This window comes from Pseudophryne corroboree, chromosome 12, assembly GCF_028390025.1.
Source record: "Pseudophryne corroboree isolate aPseCor3 chromosome 12, aPseCor3.hap2, whole genome shotgun sequence".
Taxonomy (NCBI): domain Eukaryota; kingdom Metazoa; phylum Chordata; class Amphibia; order Anura; family Myobatrachidae; genus Pseudophryne; species Pseudophryne corroboree.
The window spans coordinates 47,509,499-47,527,896 of record NC_086455.1 but is presented as its reverse complement, the minus strand read 5'-3'; the positions used below and the strand labels follow the sequence as shown (position 1 = coordinate 47,527,896).

The 18,398-nt window shown below is 49.3% G+C and overlaps 1 protein-coding gene and 1 long non-coding RNA gene across 4 annotated transcripts in view; one reads left to right on the top strand and one right to left on the bottom strand.

The window, feature by feature from the left end:
* Positions 1-1,331: 1,331 nt before the first annotated feature.
* COCH (cochlin) overlaps positions 1,332-18,398 on the bottom strand; it is a 59,073-nt gene continuing 42,006 nt past the window's right edge. For both annotated transcript variants that reach the window (XM_063947448.1, XM_063947449.1), the window contains 3 exons: positions 17,202-17,428; positions 4,170-4,686; positions 1,332-3,705 (listed from right to left, as the gene is read on the bottom strand). In XM_063947448.1, the coding sequence (XP_063803518.1) occupies positions 3,530-3,705; positions 4,170-4,686; positions 17,202-17,428 (920 nt within the window). In that variant the 3' untranslated portion in view covers positions 1,332-3,529. The remainder of the gene's footprint in view (positions 3,706-4,169; positions 4,687-17,201; positions 17,429-18,398) is intronic.
* The window catches only part of LOC134980583 (uncharacterized), a 10,466-nt gene continuing 1,199 nt past the window's right edge, over positions 9,132-18,398 (top strand). The window contains exons 1-3 of one of the 2 annotated variants that reach the window (XR_010190440.1): positions 9,132-10,334; positions 13,356-13,524; positions 17,197-18,296. This is a non-coding gene — a long non-coding RNA (uncharacterized LOC134980583). Of the gene's footprint in view, positions 10,342-13,355; positions 13,525-17,196; positions 18,297-18,398 lie in introns of those variants that run through there. The other variant, XR_010190441.1, reaches the window with a different exon arrangement.

Sequence of the window (18,398 nt, the reverse complement as noted above, 5' to 3'; positions counted from 1 at the left end):
TCGCCTCTATGGGGGGAATTCAAGTGTTTTGCGTGCCGGCGGCTACTAGATGGCCCCCAATAGTAACTAGTTTCAAATGAATTGTCCCCTAGTTTCTGATTTTCTTTCTTTCATTACGGACAAGAATCCCTTATTTACTAGTAACACAGTAATAGCCCCAGTGTTCACCTTGTGAGGCTGGTTGGGTACGTTTATCATATGTAAAGTTGAGGAGAGGGTTTTCTTTGCCATCACCTGGGGAGAAGAACCGCCTCACAAACAGCCAACTACGAGCAAGACTTGGATGGAGCTGCCACACAGAGAATCTGGCACAATGGGGGTTATTCAGACCTAATTGCTGGGGTGCGTTTTTTGCATCACTGCGATCGGTAGTCACCGCCTACAGGGAGAGGGTATGGAGTGCGTTCAGGTGTGCGTTTGCTTTTGCTGCAGTCTCTGCACTGCCCAGGACTTGCTCAGCCGCTGCGATGATCGGGGCCGAAGCTGACATCAGAAACGCTCCCTCCAAACGCCAGCTCCCTCCTGCGTTTTCCCGGACACTCCTTGAAAACGGTCATTTGCCACCCACAGACGCCCTCTTCCTGTCAAATTCCTTGCGATCGCTGGTGCGTTCGGAATTTTTGCACCATCCCGTCGCTGACCGGCGATCCCCATTGCTGCGGTCTGTGGTGCCTGTGCATTGTGGTGCATACGTATGCGCTGTTCAGATCTGATCGCAGGCTGTGAGAAAACGCAGCCAAGCAATCAGGTCTGAATTACCCCCACTATTTCCACCTTTAGTATATATATAACCCTCCCTCTGTTAAGCAAAGACCACTCATAGAGGGGTTACACTAAATTTGTACAAAATAAACCTCAGCCAAGTAGCCAACCATGGTCATATTCTGGAAAAGCCACACCCACTTTCTATGGAGCCACACCCTTATTAGAGATCCGCACTCTATTGGGAGGTTTGATGTATTATGTATGTTATATTTATTAACCACCTATTCCCAATGAAACGCATCTTCTTGTCAGCATACTGTATGTGTATATAGCAGGGTTTTGGAGCTGTCTGTGTATCAGACCTGCAGGTAAAAGGTTTTACACTGCTGTGAGCTTGTTTTGCCACTAGAGGGCAGCATAAAACAAAGAAAAATCATGTTTGGGATAGAATTTTCTTAATGGAGGTTTTATTTCAAATGAGTTACTCTTGGTGACTAGCAATGTAATATTCCAAAATTACAAAAGTGAATTACAACTTGGTTGGAAAGCTCATACTGATTTTACACAGCAATGAAAGGCCTTATACTTATTTCAATGTAGGTGCTATGAAATAATTGAAGACACAGTTATAGCCAATGCATTTATTTGATGTAACATAACATGCTTTGGTCTGATATCAATCCTCAGTTATCACTCAAATATATAAATATATATACACGTAAATGTACTATTCAGGTATATTTTCTCATAAATGGTAACACTGTAGATACTGGATGTAATTATGAGAATCTGTCAAAAGCAAATGTAATTCAATTATTTGGTTACAATCCTGGCAAATAAATTGTTTCTCCCTTCAGTTAAACATATAGTAAAGTGTATGCTCTTTTTCCATAGCATATATTTAAGTATTTGTTCTCTGTTATGTTTAACTATTATTACGATCATTTGTATTCAAGTATGCATATATCTTCAGTTGCTTATATTTTGTATACTATACATATTTGGAGCATTCCAGGTGGCAATACTGCCATCTAGTGACCGTCTCTTACATTGCGGATATGCAAGTGCCTACTTCATGTATACTATAGGGATGTAGTTAAAATGTTGCCGGACGGGATCCCTATGGAGCTTCGGATCGTTATGGAGCTTGGGATCCCGGCGTCAAAATACTGACACCTGGCATCCTGAACCGTCCAGCGGGGGAGGAGGGGGGTTCAGGCATTAGAAGGGGGAGTTAGGGTTAGGGTGCAGGGCAATAAGGGTATGGTTAGGTACCGGCGGGGGGGGGGGGGGGGGGGGGGGTTTAGGCATTAGAAGGAGGAGTTAGGGGCTAGGGTGCAGGGCAAGAAGGGTATGATTAGGTACCGGGGAGGGGGGGGGGGGGGGGTAGGAATTAGAAGGGGGAGTTAGGGCTAGGGTGCAGGGCAAGAAGGGTATGGTTAGGTACCGGGGGGGGGGGGGGTTGGGCATTAGCAGGGGGAGTTAGGGTTAGGGTGCAGGGCAAGAAGGGTATGGTTAGGTACCGGGGGGGGGGGGGGGGGGTTGGGCATTAGCAGGGGGAGTTAGGGTTAGGGTGCAGGGCAAGAAGGATATGGTTAGGTACCCGGGGGTTTTAAGCATTAGAAGCGGGAGTTAGGGTTAGGGTGCAGGGCAAGAAGGGTATGGTTAGGTACCGGGGGGGGGGGGGGGGGTTAGGAGTTAGAAGGGGGAGTTAGGGCTAGGGTGCAGGGCAAGAAGGGTATGGTTAGGTACTGGGGGGGGGGGTTAGGCATTAGCAGGGGGAGTTAGGGTTAGGGTGCAGGGCAATAAGGGTATGGTTAGGTACCCGGGGGTTTTAGGCATTAGAAGCGGGAGTTAGGGTGAGGGTGCAGGGCAAGAATGGTATGGTTAGGTACTGGGGGGAATTAGGCAATAGAAGCGGGGGTTAGGGTGCAGGGCAAGAAGGGTATGGTTAGGGAAGGGGGAGTTAGGGTTAGGGTGCAGGGCAAGAAGGGTGGTACCGGGGAGGGGGGGTTAATGTTAGGCATGGGATGGGGAGGTTAGGATTTGGCACCAAGTAGGGAAGGTTAGGGTTAGGGATAAGCACCACTGGGGAGGTTTAGGGTAAGGCACCCACAAGGGAGGGTTAGTGTAGGGGGCAGGGGAGGGTTAGGGTACTTTGTTGGAAGGGCTGTAGGGATTCTGATGGCCCGGATGCCGCTGTCGGGAGTCTGACCGCCAGCATCCCGTCCATTGGGATATTATACTGAACCCTTGTAGGGTAAATTTGTTTTACAGGCCAACACATAAAAGTTTAAAAACTGTAATGTGATATACATAGAAAAGGGACAAGGACAAAATTAGAAGTGCTTTTTTTCCCATCCATGTTTTCCTGTAATAAAGTAAATCTCTTAGTTTTCCTAACTTTCATTCTGTGTTTTGGCCTTCTGAGATACAGATTTAAGTTGTTATGGGCTCAATAAAATAAATCCATTGCAAAAACTGACTGGCCACAGCTAGCTCAACGCATTCCTGTTACAGAAGACTATGTAAATCAGGACGGGTTAGATTGTAACTGGTTCCAAGCTGCCAGTGAATGTGTAACTGCCTTCATATACAGAAGGGTCTAATTGTTTTATATGCTTGCAAAGTGGCGGAAGAAGACACTGATTACATTTTACATATTTAACAAATGCTGTGAAAAAAATCTGTAACCGCAGTTTCCCTGTTGCTTACATGTAACGTACGTAGCCTGTTACCCTGTCCCAATAGAGAGGCTGTCTTTCCAGTAATTGTAAGCTGCCTCTTTAACAATCCTCTCTAAGGGGAATTCTACCTGATGCCCTCACTTGTGTGAATCCAGGTAATCTCTGCAGATCCCACGAATAATGCTTGGGACAATATTCTCCAGCCCTGGAAATTCTCTGGTGAAAAATGTGTGATGGTTTTTGGGTTCAGATGCCATGTCCTTCAGGTCCTCCAAAGGTGCCCATGCAACGCCAACAGTGAACACGGTTATACCTGTAAGTGCGTAGAAATAGAAAAGTACATAATGGGTCAATCACGTTCCTAGTGGAACACACTGCAGCATGTGTTTGTTTTTAGGTGCCTTATAGATGTCTACTCCAATCAGTGGTGCATGCAGGGGAGGGGGGGGGGGGGGGGGTTGTGAGTAACCAGAAACCCCACATAATGGACTAATATTTGCATGTACAATGTTGCATCTTTATTACTAAATATGCACAGTACCTTATTGTAGCCATTAACAAAAATTCTAGGTGGATTTTCAGTCAACAATAAATATTATGAATAGCACGGTTGAAGCGGTTATCACTGAGATATTTTACATAACTGCTGTGACCTGCTAATTAGTAACCGAGATGCATCTTCATAATCCAGCCCATCCTTGTGCATCAAGTGCTCTTTACAGTGCATGTACAGGGTGACAATGTATATAATAGACAGTAGTATTCCTATTTATTTACCTGCTCTGTGTGCAGCAATGGCTGGGCCCCGGACATCATCGTAGGACTGGCCGTCGGTGATGATAACCAAGAAGTTTTTGTTTGGACCAGCCTTACCGGACTGGAAAACACTGCGCACTACATAGTTGATGGCATCTCCTGTGGCAGTGCCTCCACTCATATAACGGATGTTGTATAGGGCTCGCAGCACGTCATCCTTACTGACATAGTCATTCAGGCCAAACTCCATGCGCTGATCATAAGTGAACTGCACTGCGGCCACTTTTGCACCCACGTCTGATACCTCAAAGGCACGCACAATGTTACTCATGAACTCCAGCATGAGACGGAAGTTTTGGTCACCGACACTACTGGAGCCGTCAATCAGGAAGCCAATGTTGACGGAGTTGTAGCAAGTCTTGCTGCACAGAAGCTGCTCATGGGTGCACAGCTTCTGCACTAGAGGCTTTGCATACCTGGTGGTTCCAAACCAGTTTGGGATGTGGTAGGAGAAAAAGCTGTTGTTTTTGCAGACAGCCTGAGGAAAGCAGAGAACAATCAGCCAAATCCTAAAGAACACATTTATTCCCTTTTTATGCAACCTTACTATGTTTCCCCAATAGTGATAGTATAGAGATACAATAAAGATAAAGCTAAACAATTAGAACCAGGGGCGGATTGGGAACATAAAGCGGCCCTGGAAAGATTTGTACTAGTGGCCCCACATGGGCAGCACCAGGGGTGTAAGGTCTAGCCATGGGCCATAGCAGCAGCACCCTCCCCCCAAGACTTTCCAGATAGTGGGCATGTCCAGCATCAAGGGGGAAGTTAAAAGGAAATAAAATTAAATATTATGAGCACATTATATGATACACCTTCAGAATTTAGGAAACTATATCATTCTTTAGAAAGATATATTTTCTTGCTTATTACACCAACCATATCCCAATCACCATTCAGTCAATCTTATATGTCAGCCAAGCAGGCAGACAGCATACACTAGATCATCTGCAATCACAGGCTAAGTGGCAAAGAAATGTTCATATATGCAAATTATTTAGCATCTTATTCATTATGTCTATAAATAGGACCACATGTCCTTAAACAAAACAGGCCCCGCGGGTGCGTCAGCCCACCGGGAATCTTCCCTGTAAGCCCTATGGCCAATCCACCTCTGATTAGAACCCTATCCAGCAGGTACTCACATCTCTGTATATCCATTAGACTGTAAGCAGGATCTCTTCCCTCATGTGCCAGTCCTTCTCTTACTTAAACCATCTACTCCGTACTCCCTATGAGTATGACGGCACCAAATCCAGCGGTTTTCTGCCACCCTAATAGTTATTTCAGTGTCGTCTGCTGAGGCAGTTATGTTTATATACCCTGTACTTGTCCTATAAAGTCTTGAACTTTAGGTCACTTTTTACTTGTTTTGCTTTTATAGGCCCGATTCAGCATCGCTAGCAGAATTGCGGAAATCGATATTCGGCACTGCGTGCATGCGCGAGAACTTAGATTGCAATTGGGGGGGAGGGGGGGGGGCGCGACAGGTGTAGCGTTGGGTTGAGGGGGTGGTGTGTGACGTCATATGCAGCCACTGTGACCAAAAACATAACGGCCCAGTGACTGCCTCAAGGCAGTCACATTTCAGCGGGGGCGGGTGGGGGACTGGGAATACGGGGTGACCTTGCCCTGTGCTGGGCGGCCCCCCACATGTTAGAGAAAGGAGTTGTAGTGTTGCGATTTCTTGCAAAACTACAACTCATGCTGAATTAGACCCTATGTCCTCTGTAACTGGGCGCTGCTGATCTCTTGTGGCGCCATATAAATAAAGGATGATAATAATATGCACGCTCGTTCATATGAAACATGGATGTCATAATTTTAATGGTATGTACCTGATTTATTTGCATTTAGAACAAATTTGTCTGTATTCCTTACTCCACAATGTAATCCTGCTTAATTACATGTGTTACCGGTAGCAGCTGCCAGGCTTTATATGGCTTCCTCTGGACAGAGGGAAAACAGTCACTCTCTGCTCACAGGGCAGAGAACTCCCACATATCAAACTCCTCCCAGATTACTACTGCAGGTGCAGGACACAGCCAATCAGGAGGTTGGGTAGTGGAGTGGGGTGCTGGCAGGGCATGTGCCCCAGGGAACAGAGAGGGGAGCCGTGATCCGGCTGCTGGAGCCAGGTAGGATGGATGAAAGTCTGTAAACCTGGGAGTGGGGAGGGAAGGCTGTTTGCTTGACCTAGTTATTCCCTCCCAGGAGTTGTGCACTGCAGCAATAGGTTGTACGGTCCCTGTCCCCCCTCTGGTGACCCCTCCACCTCACTAGTAGCGTTGGCGTGACCTGCCTGGCTTCCTCAATGCTGCTGTTGCTGTAACATGAGGAACAGGTGAGATCACCAACAGGTATGCTGGAGTATAGATAGGAATGGCTATTTGGTATATCTTATGGTAGGTGATATTAAGAATATGTTGGTAATGGTTTAATGCTTTATTGGAGTTATTAAAGTTTTTTTTATGACACTGATGGTGGTAATTACAGTGTTAATGTACATGAATAGAATTATTTGATGATGTTGGGGCTAATAAATAATGGAGATTATGAAGTTAATCATTTTAACAGGATTAATTATATTAAACTAGGTGATTCATCGGGCCCTACGGGCTCTCTTCACACCGTCGTAAAGGGCTACGCCCCCCGTAACCCCCAGAGAAATGTCAAGGTGTAGAATAGTAGTCTCATAGTGTTCTTTTTTTTGTTGGAGGTGGATGTGGGGGGGGGAGGGGTTTGAGGTGTATGTGGTTTATGGGTAGGGGTAGGGGTAGATGTTGTATGTGATAGGTTTTGGGTGGTTTTGTGCTGGATTGTGGAGGGGGTGAAGGGACTGTGGTTGGTGGAGTGTGTTGTGGAAAGGGGTACATGGATTTGGCTGGCTGCCCCGAAGATGCTGTGGTTGGTGAGTGACCAGAGTGAGGCTGGACGGTGGATGTGGTCCGGTCACTGTATACTTTGGGCTAGGGGTGAGGGTTGGGGGAGGGGAGAGGAGGTGTTCCACTTGGTGGAGGTGTAGGGGTTAGGGGGAGGGTGGGCAAAGGTGCAATGGCTGAGGGATGTCTACATGGGGGGGGGGGGTTGTGTAGAGTATTGGGGTGTGTGCCTGTGAGGGGGGCGGGTGGGGGGGGGAGTAGGCTAGGCGGATGTGGAAGGTTGTGTTGAGGTGCAGGGGGTGGTGTATTTTTTAGAAGGTGGGTGTTAGGTATGTGGCTTGGGTGGTTGATGGATGTGTTTGTGAGGTGTTGTGGTTGAATTGTAGTGGCGGGGTGTGTTGGGAGTTGTGGGTGTGCAACGGTTGTGTTTATTGCTGTGAGGGTTAGTGGTTGATAAGGTGGAGTTGGTGGGTGGTGGTCTTGCAAACATGGAGAACTGGTGTTGTGCGAGCAGGGATGTGTGTAGGGTGCATGCATGGTGTGTTTGGGGGAGGGGAGGGGGGGATTTTTCCTTTGTGTGGTAAGGAGAAGAGGATGTGGTGTTAGGGTGTTTGTTGGGGGTTGAGGTGTGTTGGTTTAGCAGATGTTGGAGTTGCGATTTGCATCTTTGTGGCTGTAGGATATGCGGGTAGTGTTGTGCGCTAACTGGTGATTTGATGGTTTGAGATAATGAGTTGGCTGTAGAGGGAGGGAGGTGGGTGTGTGATAGGTTTAGGGTGGTGTTGGCCTGGATTGTGGAGGGTGTTGAAGGGAATGTGCGTGGTGGAGTGTTGTTTGGGAGGGCAACGTAGTTTGCTGTGGTGGTCACAAAAATGCTGTGGGTAGTGTTTTATGGTGCTTGCGCAAGTGCGTGGAGGGGGGCCGCTGACTGTATATGTTTTGGGTAGGGGTGAGGGATGGTGGTGGTGACAGGAGGTGTAGCGTGTGGAGTTGTGGTTGTGGGTGGCAGGGGGATGGGGTTGGAAGTTTGCATGGGTGGAGGAGGTCCACATGGGATGGATGGTTGGATGGATGGTGGAGGGTTTTGTGGGGGTTGTGGTGTGTGCATGTAAGGGGGGGGGGGTGACTGGATTAGGCAGATGGGGAAGGTTGTGTTGTGGTGCAGGTGGTGTTGGATGGGTGGTGTATTTGGAGAGTGGGTGGTGTTTTTGGAGTGTGGTTGTGGGATGGCTTTTTTCGGTGTGTGGCGGGTTTTGGACAGGTGGTTGTGTGGGTGAGGGGTTGTTTATAATTTGTAGTGTTGGGTGTGTGAGGGTTGTGTTTTTTCATGTGGTGTGAGGGTGATGGGGGCAGGAGGGGTTGTTGTTGGGTGGGGGTGTAGCAAGGGTGGGGAAGGTGTTTTGTGTATGCAGCGGGCAGGGGAGGGTGCGTGTGTTTTGTTAGGAGTGTGGAGGGTGAGTGTGTGTGTGTGTGTGTGTGTGTGTGTGTGTAAGGGAGAAGAGGTTGCACTGTTTGTGTGCTGATAGGCGATGGTATGTCTCTGGCTGATGGCTGGAGCTGTAAAGTGTTGTGGTGATAGGGCTGTGTGGGACCATGAGGCTGCACTTGTTCCCCCCTTGTGATGGTGGCATGCGAGTGTGGATTAGGGCATAAGGCATTGCTGCACATACGGGGATGGGTGATAGTGCAAGGTGGCTGTCTGTGAGTGTCTTGCTGCGTTAGGTGTATAGAATCTGGAATGTGCGCTGGTGTCCCTTGCAGAGGCGTATCTAGCACGGGGCGAGCAGGGCACGTGCCCTGGGCGCTGTGGAAGCCCCAACAGAGGGGGCGCCACCGGCACGTCCCGCTCACCCCATGCGACAGGGATTCCGCCGGCGGTACTTGCGGCGCTCTCCCTGTCTTCCCGGCTGCTGTGCCTGTCACACTGGACAGGCAGCGGCAGCCAGGAGCCTCCGCTCATCCCCCCCTCCCTCTCCCTACACATTGCACTGTGCGCGATCGCGCGTGCGCGCGACCGCGACGGTACGCGCGGCTTCGGTGAGCGGGCTTAACAGCCACATCTGTCTGCTATAACCCTGTGCAGTCAGCCGTGCTGGGGTGGGACTACAACTCCGAGCACAACCTACCTGCCAGACTTTACTAAATAGTCCCACACCAGCTGACATGGCATTGGCTGTTTCTGGATGATCTGTGTTTATTTGCCTAGTGATGATGATTATTATTATTATTTTATTTTGTGGCATTTTCTGTTTTGATCCACTTGTATTGTTCTGGTTTCCTTAAATGTTAACCTGTTGCTGTGCTTATGTGTATTTGTGTATGTAATATTCTGGGACATGGGAACAAATGGTGTTTGGGAACTTTTCCCCTTGTGTAATTGTCACTCTCCCTGTACCATCACAGTCGGGAATGAAATACAGTTTTCTCAGTGTGATGTCAATATATATATATTGGAATTGAATAGTAATATTGACTTTTCTAAATATTTATTTTGGTTGTGCGGAGGTAACATTTTACTTATAGAATATTTTACTGCGCTAACTACATGTAACGTATAATATAAACAAATGCACAAAGTCACACAACAAAACACAATGATAATATATACACATTCTATTTTTTTTATATATTTTTTTGTATTTGAACATCTTTTTCTTATTGTTACTTTAATCTATGGCTTCTGAAAGGTCTTTGAGAAGAGACATTATTATAATATAATGGTCTTGTTTTGTCAGCTCTTAGTGCTCAGTGAACCTTGTTCTACCTGTTTGTAAAATTCCTCTGACACCCACACGTTTATTATATTAATATTTTCATTCTAGCCTGCCCGGATTAGTCACTCAGTAGGGTCAGGGACTGCTGCATGTTTGCTGGATAAATAAGTGTGATGAGTGCACTACATAAATCCTCTGGCAGCTGATGGCCTCTGGTTTATTCCTCAGCAGAGGCGTATCTAGCACGGGGCGAGTAGGGCACGTGCCGTGGGCGCTGTGGAAGCCCCAACAGAGGGGGGCGCCACCGGCACGTCCAGCTCACCCCATGCGACAGGGATTCCGCCGGCGGTACCTGCGGCGCTCTCCCTGTCTTCCCGGCTGCTGTGCCTGTCACACTGGACAGGCAGCGGCAGCCAGGAGCCTCCGCTTATCATCCCCCCCTCCCTCTCCCTACACATTGCACTGTGCGCGATCGCGACGGTACGCGCGACCGCGCCTGCGCGGCTTCGGTGAGCGGGCTTAACAGCCAGGTGAGTGGTGAGCAGACTTTATTTTTTTTCTGTCGGGAGAGGGGGTATGTGTATGTGTTAATTGTGTGTGTGACTGTGTGTGTGGGACAGTGTGAGTGTGTTAATTGTGTGTGTGTGTGACAGTGTGAATGTGTGTTAATTGTGTGAGTGTGTTAATTGTGCGTGTGTGGGACAGTGTAAGTGTGTGTTAATTGTGTGTGTGTGGGACAGTGTGCGTGCGTGTGTGTTAATTGTATGTGTGTGTGTGACTGTGTGTGTGTGTTAATTGTGTGTGTGACCGTGTGCGTGTGTGTGTTAATTGTGTGTGTGGGACAGTGTGCGTGTGTGTTGTGTGTGTGGGACAGTGCGTATGTGTTAATTGTGTGTGTGTGTGGGACAGTGTGCGTGTGTGTTAATTGTGTGTGTGTGTGCGTGACAGTGTGCGTGTGTGTTAATTGTGTGTGTGACAGTGCGTGTGTGTTAATTGTGTGTGTGTGTGTGTGTGTGTGTGTGCATGTGTGTTAATTGTGTGTGACAGTGTGCGTGTGTGTTAATTGTGTGTGTGCGTGTGTGGGACAGTGTGCGTGTATGTTAATTGTCCCGGCGGTGATTGGTGTCTGCAGTGTGCGACCCCCCACCCCCGTTCTCCTCCGCTGCTGCTGACAGGAGCGGTGTTGTGCGGCTCTCCCCCTCCTCCGCCGGCTCTGTCCTCCCGTCGTGGCCCTGCAGTGTGTACCTGTCTCCCCAGCAGCAGGTTAGTCTCTCTCTCCTACCCCCCCCCCCTCTCTCTCTCTCTCTCTCTCTCTCTCTCTCTCTCCTCCTGTGGATTGAAGTTTGTAAGTGTCATTTTCATTTTTACAGGTGCCCCTATTGGATTCTACTGGACAAGTGGACGTGACCAGCGTGGGATGTAGGTAAGTAATCTGTCTCTCATTTTTACAGGTACCCCTATTGGATTCTACTGGACAAGTGGACGTGACCGGCGTGGGATGTAGGTAAGTAATCTGTCTCTCATTTTTACAGATTCCCCTACTGGACAAGTGGACGTGACCGGCGTGGGATGTAGGTAAGTAATCTGTCTCTCATTTTTACAGGTACCCCTATTGGATTCTACTGGACAAGTGGACGTGACCAGCGTGGGATGTAGGTAAGTAATCTGTCTCTCATTTTTACAGGTACCCCTATTGGATTCTACTGGACAAGTGGACGTGACCGGCGTGGGATATAGGTAAGTATGTGTGAGTGTGTCAGTGTGCTTTAATAAATTTTTACTGTCACGGTGTGTGAGTTGTGTTTTTATTTGGGTATTTTTTCTGTTGTAGAACTACAGGTACCGGCGGGCCCGTTATTTCCCTGCATGTTGGTACTTGAGGTTCTCCAAGTACCAGCAAGCGGGGGAGGCTTTCTGGGCCTTGTAGTTCCACAACAAAAAACAATATTCTTTTTTTACTTACATGGTTATCAGCCTCCCATCCACAGCCCACGGATGGGGGGGACAGCCTCGGGCTTCACCCCTGGCCCTTGGGTGCCTGGAGGGGGGGTGACCCCTTGATTTAAGGGGTACCCACTCCTCCAGGGAACCCCGGCCAGTGGTGACTAGTTGGGGGGGTAATGCCACGGCCGCAGGGACCTACATAAATGTGTCCCCCGGCTGTGGCATTATGTCCCTGGCTAGTGGAGCCCGGTGCTGGTTTTAAAAATACGGGGGGACCCCTACATCTTTTGTCCCCCGTAATTTTGGAACCAGGACCGGACTAAGAGCCCGATGCTGGTTGTCTAAATACGGGGAACCCCTGTCCAATTTTTCCCTAGTATTTAAACAACCAGGACCGGCTCAAAGAGCCCGAGGCTGGTTATACTTAGGAGGGGGACCTCACGCAGTTTTTTTTTTACATTTTTAACCCATTCAGACCCTTCTCCATTAAGTTAATGGAAACCCTGGACAACAAAATTGCATTCATGTCCTCCTCCCACTCCCTTCCCAGTCCCAAACACTAATTATTAATTTTTTCTATAAAAATGTACAATATATCACAAGTATGATGAGCAGGCATGCAGCTGGCATTGGCGGCTTTGGACTGAGTTGAAAATTAGTGGCGGAGGGCTGGGTCAGTTGATGGTGGGCGAGTTTGTAAGCCATTGGTGGTGGCAGCGGGCATCGGCTCCGAGGCAGTGGCGGGCATTGGCTCGGTGGCGGTAGGGGTCATCGGCAGGATTCGGCGGACATTATGGCTGTAGTGCCTCACCGTACGCCACTGACCTCACCGCATGCCACTGGTGTGTGGGACAGTGTGCGTGTGTGTTAATTGTGTGTGTGGGACAGTTTGAGTGTGTGTGTTAATTGTGTGTGTGTGTGGAACAGTGTCAGTGTGTGTAAATTTTTGCAGTCCAGTGTGTGTGTGGGGGAGAGGAAAGTATGAGAATGTGTGTGTGTAGTCTGAGTGGGTGTGTGTAGGATTTGGGGGTGGCCAGTCTGTGTGTGTGTAATCAGTGTGTGTGGGATGTACTAATGGCCATTTACCGAAGAGAGATATGTATTAAACCATGGGCACTGAGATGCCCTTCTCACTCACCATCCAGCTGGGTGGGCGAGCCGGGCGGGTGGAAAGCCAGCAGCAGGGGCAGCATGCCGGATATCAGCAGCCGAGGGTGGGGGCTGTAATGCACGTGCGGAGCCCAAAGCCGGAGATCAGCAGCATGCTGACCGGCAATAAGCAGCTTCTGCTTCCGCGTTCAACATGCTGCTGATCTCCGGCTTTGGGCTACGCAGGGTTCGGGGGATGGGTGTCCTCTGCCAGGGTACTGCAGCTCCGGGGGTACGGGCTCCGGAGGCTTTCAGTACTGTTGAATATCCAGCTGCCTCAAGTATGTACAGCCCGCACCCTCTGCTGCTGATATCCGGCATGCTGCTGCTGGCTGTCCCCCCACCCGGCTCGGCCACACAGCTATATGGTGAGAAGGGCATCTCAGTTCCTGAGGTTTAACACACATGCCTCAGAAAATGGCCTCTGCGGTAAACGATACTAATGTTTACCGTGACAGTAACAGCGGGGAGGAAGGCGCACATCGGGATCCTGCAGCATGAAACAAGAACCCCTTCGGAGCGCAGCAGACCACACTGAAAAGGGTGCATCCCCGGTGCGGTGCTCTGCATCCCGGGTGGTGCCGAAGATGTGGAGTGTCGGAGGTGGCAGAAGCGCCGCAGCTTGGGGTGAGAAACCGCTGCAGCCCTTCCGCTGCTAAACTCTGCAATTAGTCTATGAAGGGGGTGGGCTCCCCTCATCATAGTGCCCCACAGGCCATGTTAATTCTAACATGGGAATTTTGGCTCATATCATGTGCTGTAACGTGAATTTTGGCTCATACCGTGTGCTATAATGTGAATTTTGGCTCATACTATGTGGGGTAATGTGAATTTTGGCTCATTCCGTGTGCTGTAATGTGAATTTTGGCTCATACCGTGTGCTGTAATGTGAATTTCGGCTCATACCATGTGGGGTAATGTGAATTTTGGCTCATACCATGTGGAGTAATGTGAATTTTGGCTCATACCGTGTGCTCTAATGTGAATTTCGGCTCATACCGTGTGGGGTAATGTGAATTTTGGCTCATTCCGTGTGCTGTAATGTGAATTTTGGCTCATTCCGTGTGCTGTAATGTGAATTTTGGCTCATACCGTGTGCTGTAATGTGAATTTCGGCTCATACCATGTGGAGTAATGTGAATTTTGGCTCATACCGTGTGCTCTAATGTGAATTTCGGCTCATACCGTGTGCTACAATGTGAATTTTGGCTCATACCATGTGGGGTAATGTGAATTTCGACTCATACTGTGTGCTATAATGTGAATTTCGGCTCATGCCGTGTGGGGCAATGTGAATTTCGGCTCATACTGAGTGCTATAATGTGAATTTCTACTTCACTGAAGGACACGCCCCTTTTGAGTGACCACGCCCCTTTTCCAGAGCGCGCGCGCCTTCGGCGCACGCATAATTGCTATCTGCACTCTTTCATTCCACCTTCAAAAATTCAACTTTGACCACTGCACCTACATACACATACATACACACCCTGACATCTTTATATGCAGTGACACCGGTGGCGTCTGCACATACTTTCCTTTTGTATTTTTTTTTTTATTATCATTTTATTAATTTATTATTTTTATAAAAAAAAATATATATATATTTTTTTTTTGGGGGGGGGGGGGGGGGGGGGCGCCATTATTGATCTTGCCCTGGGCTCCAAAAACCCTAGTTACGCCTCTGGTCCCTTGTCCCGCTGTGTGGGTGTTGGGTGCTGGCTTGGAACATACATGTCTCCCGCAGGGCTGGGGGCAGTTGTGGCGATACACCTAACGGAGGTAGAGTGAGGTGCGGGGTCCTTGCAGTGTAATGCGGCGTCGCATGTGCAGCAATGGGCAGTGTTAACATGGTGTGTGCTGGTCCGTCGTGCGGACGGCAGCTCCCGGCCAGCATGTCCCCTCAGTGGCTGGATTTGGTAGCTGGTGAGGGGGTTTGGCGGAAGGAGGGTTCCGTGGTGTGGGGTGTGGGTGTCAGTTGGGTGTGGGTGGGTGTGTGTTGCCGGGACAGGAGGCTCTCGTTTCCACAGGGCCGCAGTGTGCGTGTGAGCTGGCAGCTGTGTCCGGAGCGGAGCATGGTGCGTGCAGTGGGAGTTTTGTGTGAGCAGGAATGGGTGGGTGTTGCGGCGTTGTGCAAACGGCATGTGTTGGTCTGCATCCCCCCCCCCGGTGTTAGGTGGTGATGGCGTTGCATAACTGAGGGGTCCATGGCGTGGGTGTTTACATGGCCGGATTAAGCCCTCGGCCGCCCCCCCCACCCACCCCCTGATCACCAGCACTCCCCCCCTGCCGATCACCAGCACCCCCCCTCCCCACACCGATCACCAGCACTCCCCCCCGCGGCCGATTACCAGCACTCCCCCCTCCCCCCGCCGATCACCAGCAGCACCCCCCCCACACACACACACACCGATCACCAGCACTCCCCACCCGTGGCCAATTACCAGCGCCCCCCCCGCCGATCATTAGCACCCCCCCTCCCCGCACCGATCACCAGCACTCCCCAGCCACATGCAGTAAAGGGGTTTGGGGGCAGCAGACAGCGGAGGCTGGGAGGGAGGTAGGTGCGGCGTGTAGTCATGGGGATGGTGGGCGGCATGTAGAGCAATGTGCGGCTCCGTTGCAGAGCAGCGTGTGCCTGTAGCTCCTTGGCAGCATGCCAGCTGACACACACACTACATGTGGGGGCAGGGGAGGAGGTGTTGCGGAGGCAGGCTGCGGCGGTGCGGGCGGCTCGCGTGCAGCGTGTGATATGGGCGGCTGGAGGCGGCAGCAGGGGAGGAGGTGTTGCGGAGGGGATCTGGTCTGAAGATCGACAGTATCTAGGTCGACAATGTTTAGGTCGACCACTATAGGTCGACAGTCACTAGGTCCACATGGATGGAAGGTCGACAGGGTTTCTATGTCGACATGTGCTAGGTCGACAAGTCTAAAGGTCGACATGAGTTTTTCACATTTTTTTTCTTATTTTGAATTTTTTCATACTTAACGATCCACGTGGAATACGATTGGAACGGTAATCTGTGCCGAGCGAAGCGAAGGCACCATGCCCGAAGCATGGCGAGCGAAGCGAGCCATGCGAGGGGACGCGGTGCACTAATTTGGGATCCCGGTCACTCTACGAAGAAAACGACACCAAATAAAAAAATTAAAATCCACATGTCGACCTTTAGACCTGTCGACCTAGCACATGTCGACCTAGAAACCCTGTCGACCTTCCATCCATGTCGACCTAGTGACTGTCGACCTATAGTGGTCGACCTAAACATTGTCGACCTAGATACTGTCGATTTGATGAACCACACCCGTTGCGGAGGCAGGCTGCGGCGGTGCGGGGAGCTGGGGAGGGGGGTTATGAGCGGCTGGAGGTGGGAGCTGGGGAGGGGGGTTAGCGGAGGCAGGCTGTGGGGGTGCGGGTGTCAGTGGGAGCTAGTGACCAGGTGTTGGGGAAGGAGGCTTCGGTGCGGGTGTCAGTGGGAGCTAGTGGGCAGGTGTTGGGGAAGGAGGCTTTGGTGCGGGTGTCATTAGGGGTGTGGGTGGCTATGTGTTGCGGGGAAACAAAGGGAAGGGTGTATAGGGTGGGGTGTGTGGTACCGTGCACGGTGGGGCCTCCGTCCAGTGGTGCTTCCCTCTGATGATGGTGGGCGGATTGTGTGGCTGTCCACCAACGTGTAGGTAGTGGTGTGCTGCCACTGGTCAGAAGCTGGTGACTCCGCCCTGCCCTGTGACTCCACCCAGCGTTATGGCCAGGCACAGAGTCACAGATTTGGCCTAATATATAGGAGATGTTGTTACAATGATGCTGCAGTGGATGATGGTTTTTGATGAAGGGTTAATTATTCATAAAGGAATGATATTGTAAGGACAACAATTGTTTTATATGGCGGGCACTGATGATTTCTGTATTGTATGGCAGTCATTGATACTCTCTGTATTGTATGATGCACACTTTATTTATATGGTGGTCACTGATGCTTTCTGTATTACATGGCGGTGACTGATACTCTCTGTAATATATGGCAATCACTGATGCTCTCTGTATTACATGGCGGTGACTGATACTCTCTGTAATATGTGGCAATCACTGATGCTCTCTGTATTACATGGTGGACGCTGATGCTTTCTGAATTGTACTGTATACCAGTCACAACTACTGTGTATTGTATGGCAGTCATTCATGCTTTTTGTGATATGTGACTGGGATGTTCTATGAGGCATATTGAGGTCACTGTGACGCTTTGTAGTGGGTGAGGTAAAGCAGTACATTCAGCGATACTTATTTTTGCATTATCATCATTATAGATTACCTTGTCTATAAATGCCACATCCTGCACCATTCCAAGCTCTTCCGGGGAGGGAGGTGCCACAGACACAATGAAGACATTGATGCCATACTCCCGGGCTACGATGCCAGCCTCCTCAATGTTGTCGGAAGGCCAACCATCTATAAATACCACCATGACTTTCGGGATTCCTTTTCGCACCCCATTAGCAGCAGTGAAGAAGGCCTGAGCTGTGTGTTTCACAGCTTTCCCTGAAAATAATGGGTGGAACAGAAGAGTCATACCATCGATGAGATTACAAGTCTTGTTATTCTGTTACCTAGAGTTAGTCACTTCTGATAGTGTCAGTACGATTGGATTACTCATTCTGTCCTGTATATTCCAGTTCTGAGAGTATAAATCTGGACACATTTGTTCAGCCAATTTAAGGCAGTGACTGGAGATTGGCTCCATGCATTGTGCAGTGCATGGAGGATCTCCTGATTATCATTCGGCTGATCCCCCTTTCCTCTATTTCTGCAGGGCCGCCGAGACATCATGTGGGCCCTGGTGCTAGAGAAGGGGTGTGGCCAATCATGGGGGTGTGATCATGCTAGGCTTGGCATATTGTGTATTGTAAATAATGTGCATGCAGAAGTGGGACATTGCTCCACCTCTCTGGCTAACACTGGCCCACATTGGGCCCCAAGACAAGCCTGGATCCAAGTAATTGCCCATTAAGCCCATATGAAGAGGTGAGCCTGAGTATTGTCTTTTAAATGAAAACTTGTATCACTGTCTTAACATGCTTCAAATTAAACATCAATGGACATTGTAATTTAATTGAAAAATATAGATTTCATTATTTATTGAGGTCTCTTCAATATACTGTAATATGATATACTATATATATCCTACACAACGCTGTCCCATCTCTACTTGTTGCTGAAGGACTGTAACTGGAAGATAAAGGGGTGTTTGAAAGTAGAGTAACTAGGGCGTGTCATCGGATTAGCGCAATATACCGTTTTGTATATGAATAATTTCACCTGTCTCTAGATGGATGCCTTAACACCTAAGAAACCAAAAATATGGATAGGGGCGGTACGATCGCATTGATGCCTACATCTGTGCACACAGGTGAATATCCGCAATGAGGGTGTCATTACGACTGATTAGCCTCATACCCTGTATTGGACCCCATGCACTTATAGAGTTTATTACAAAATTACAAACTCTATT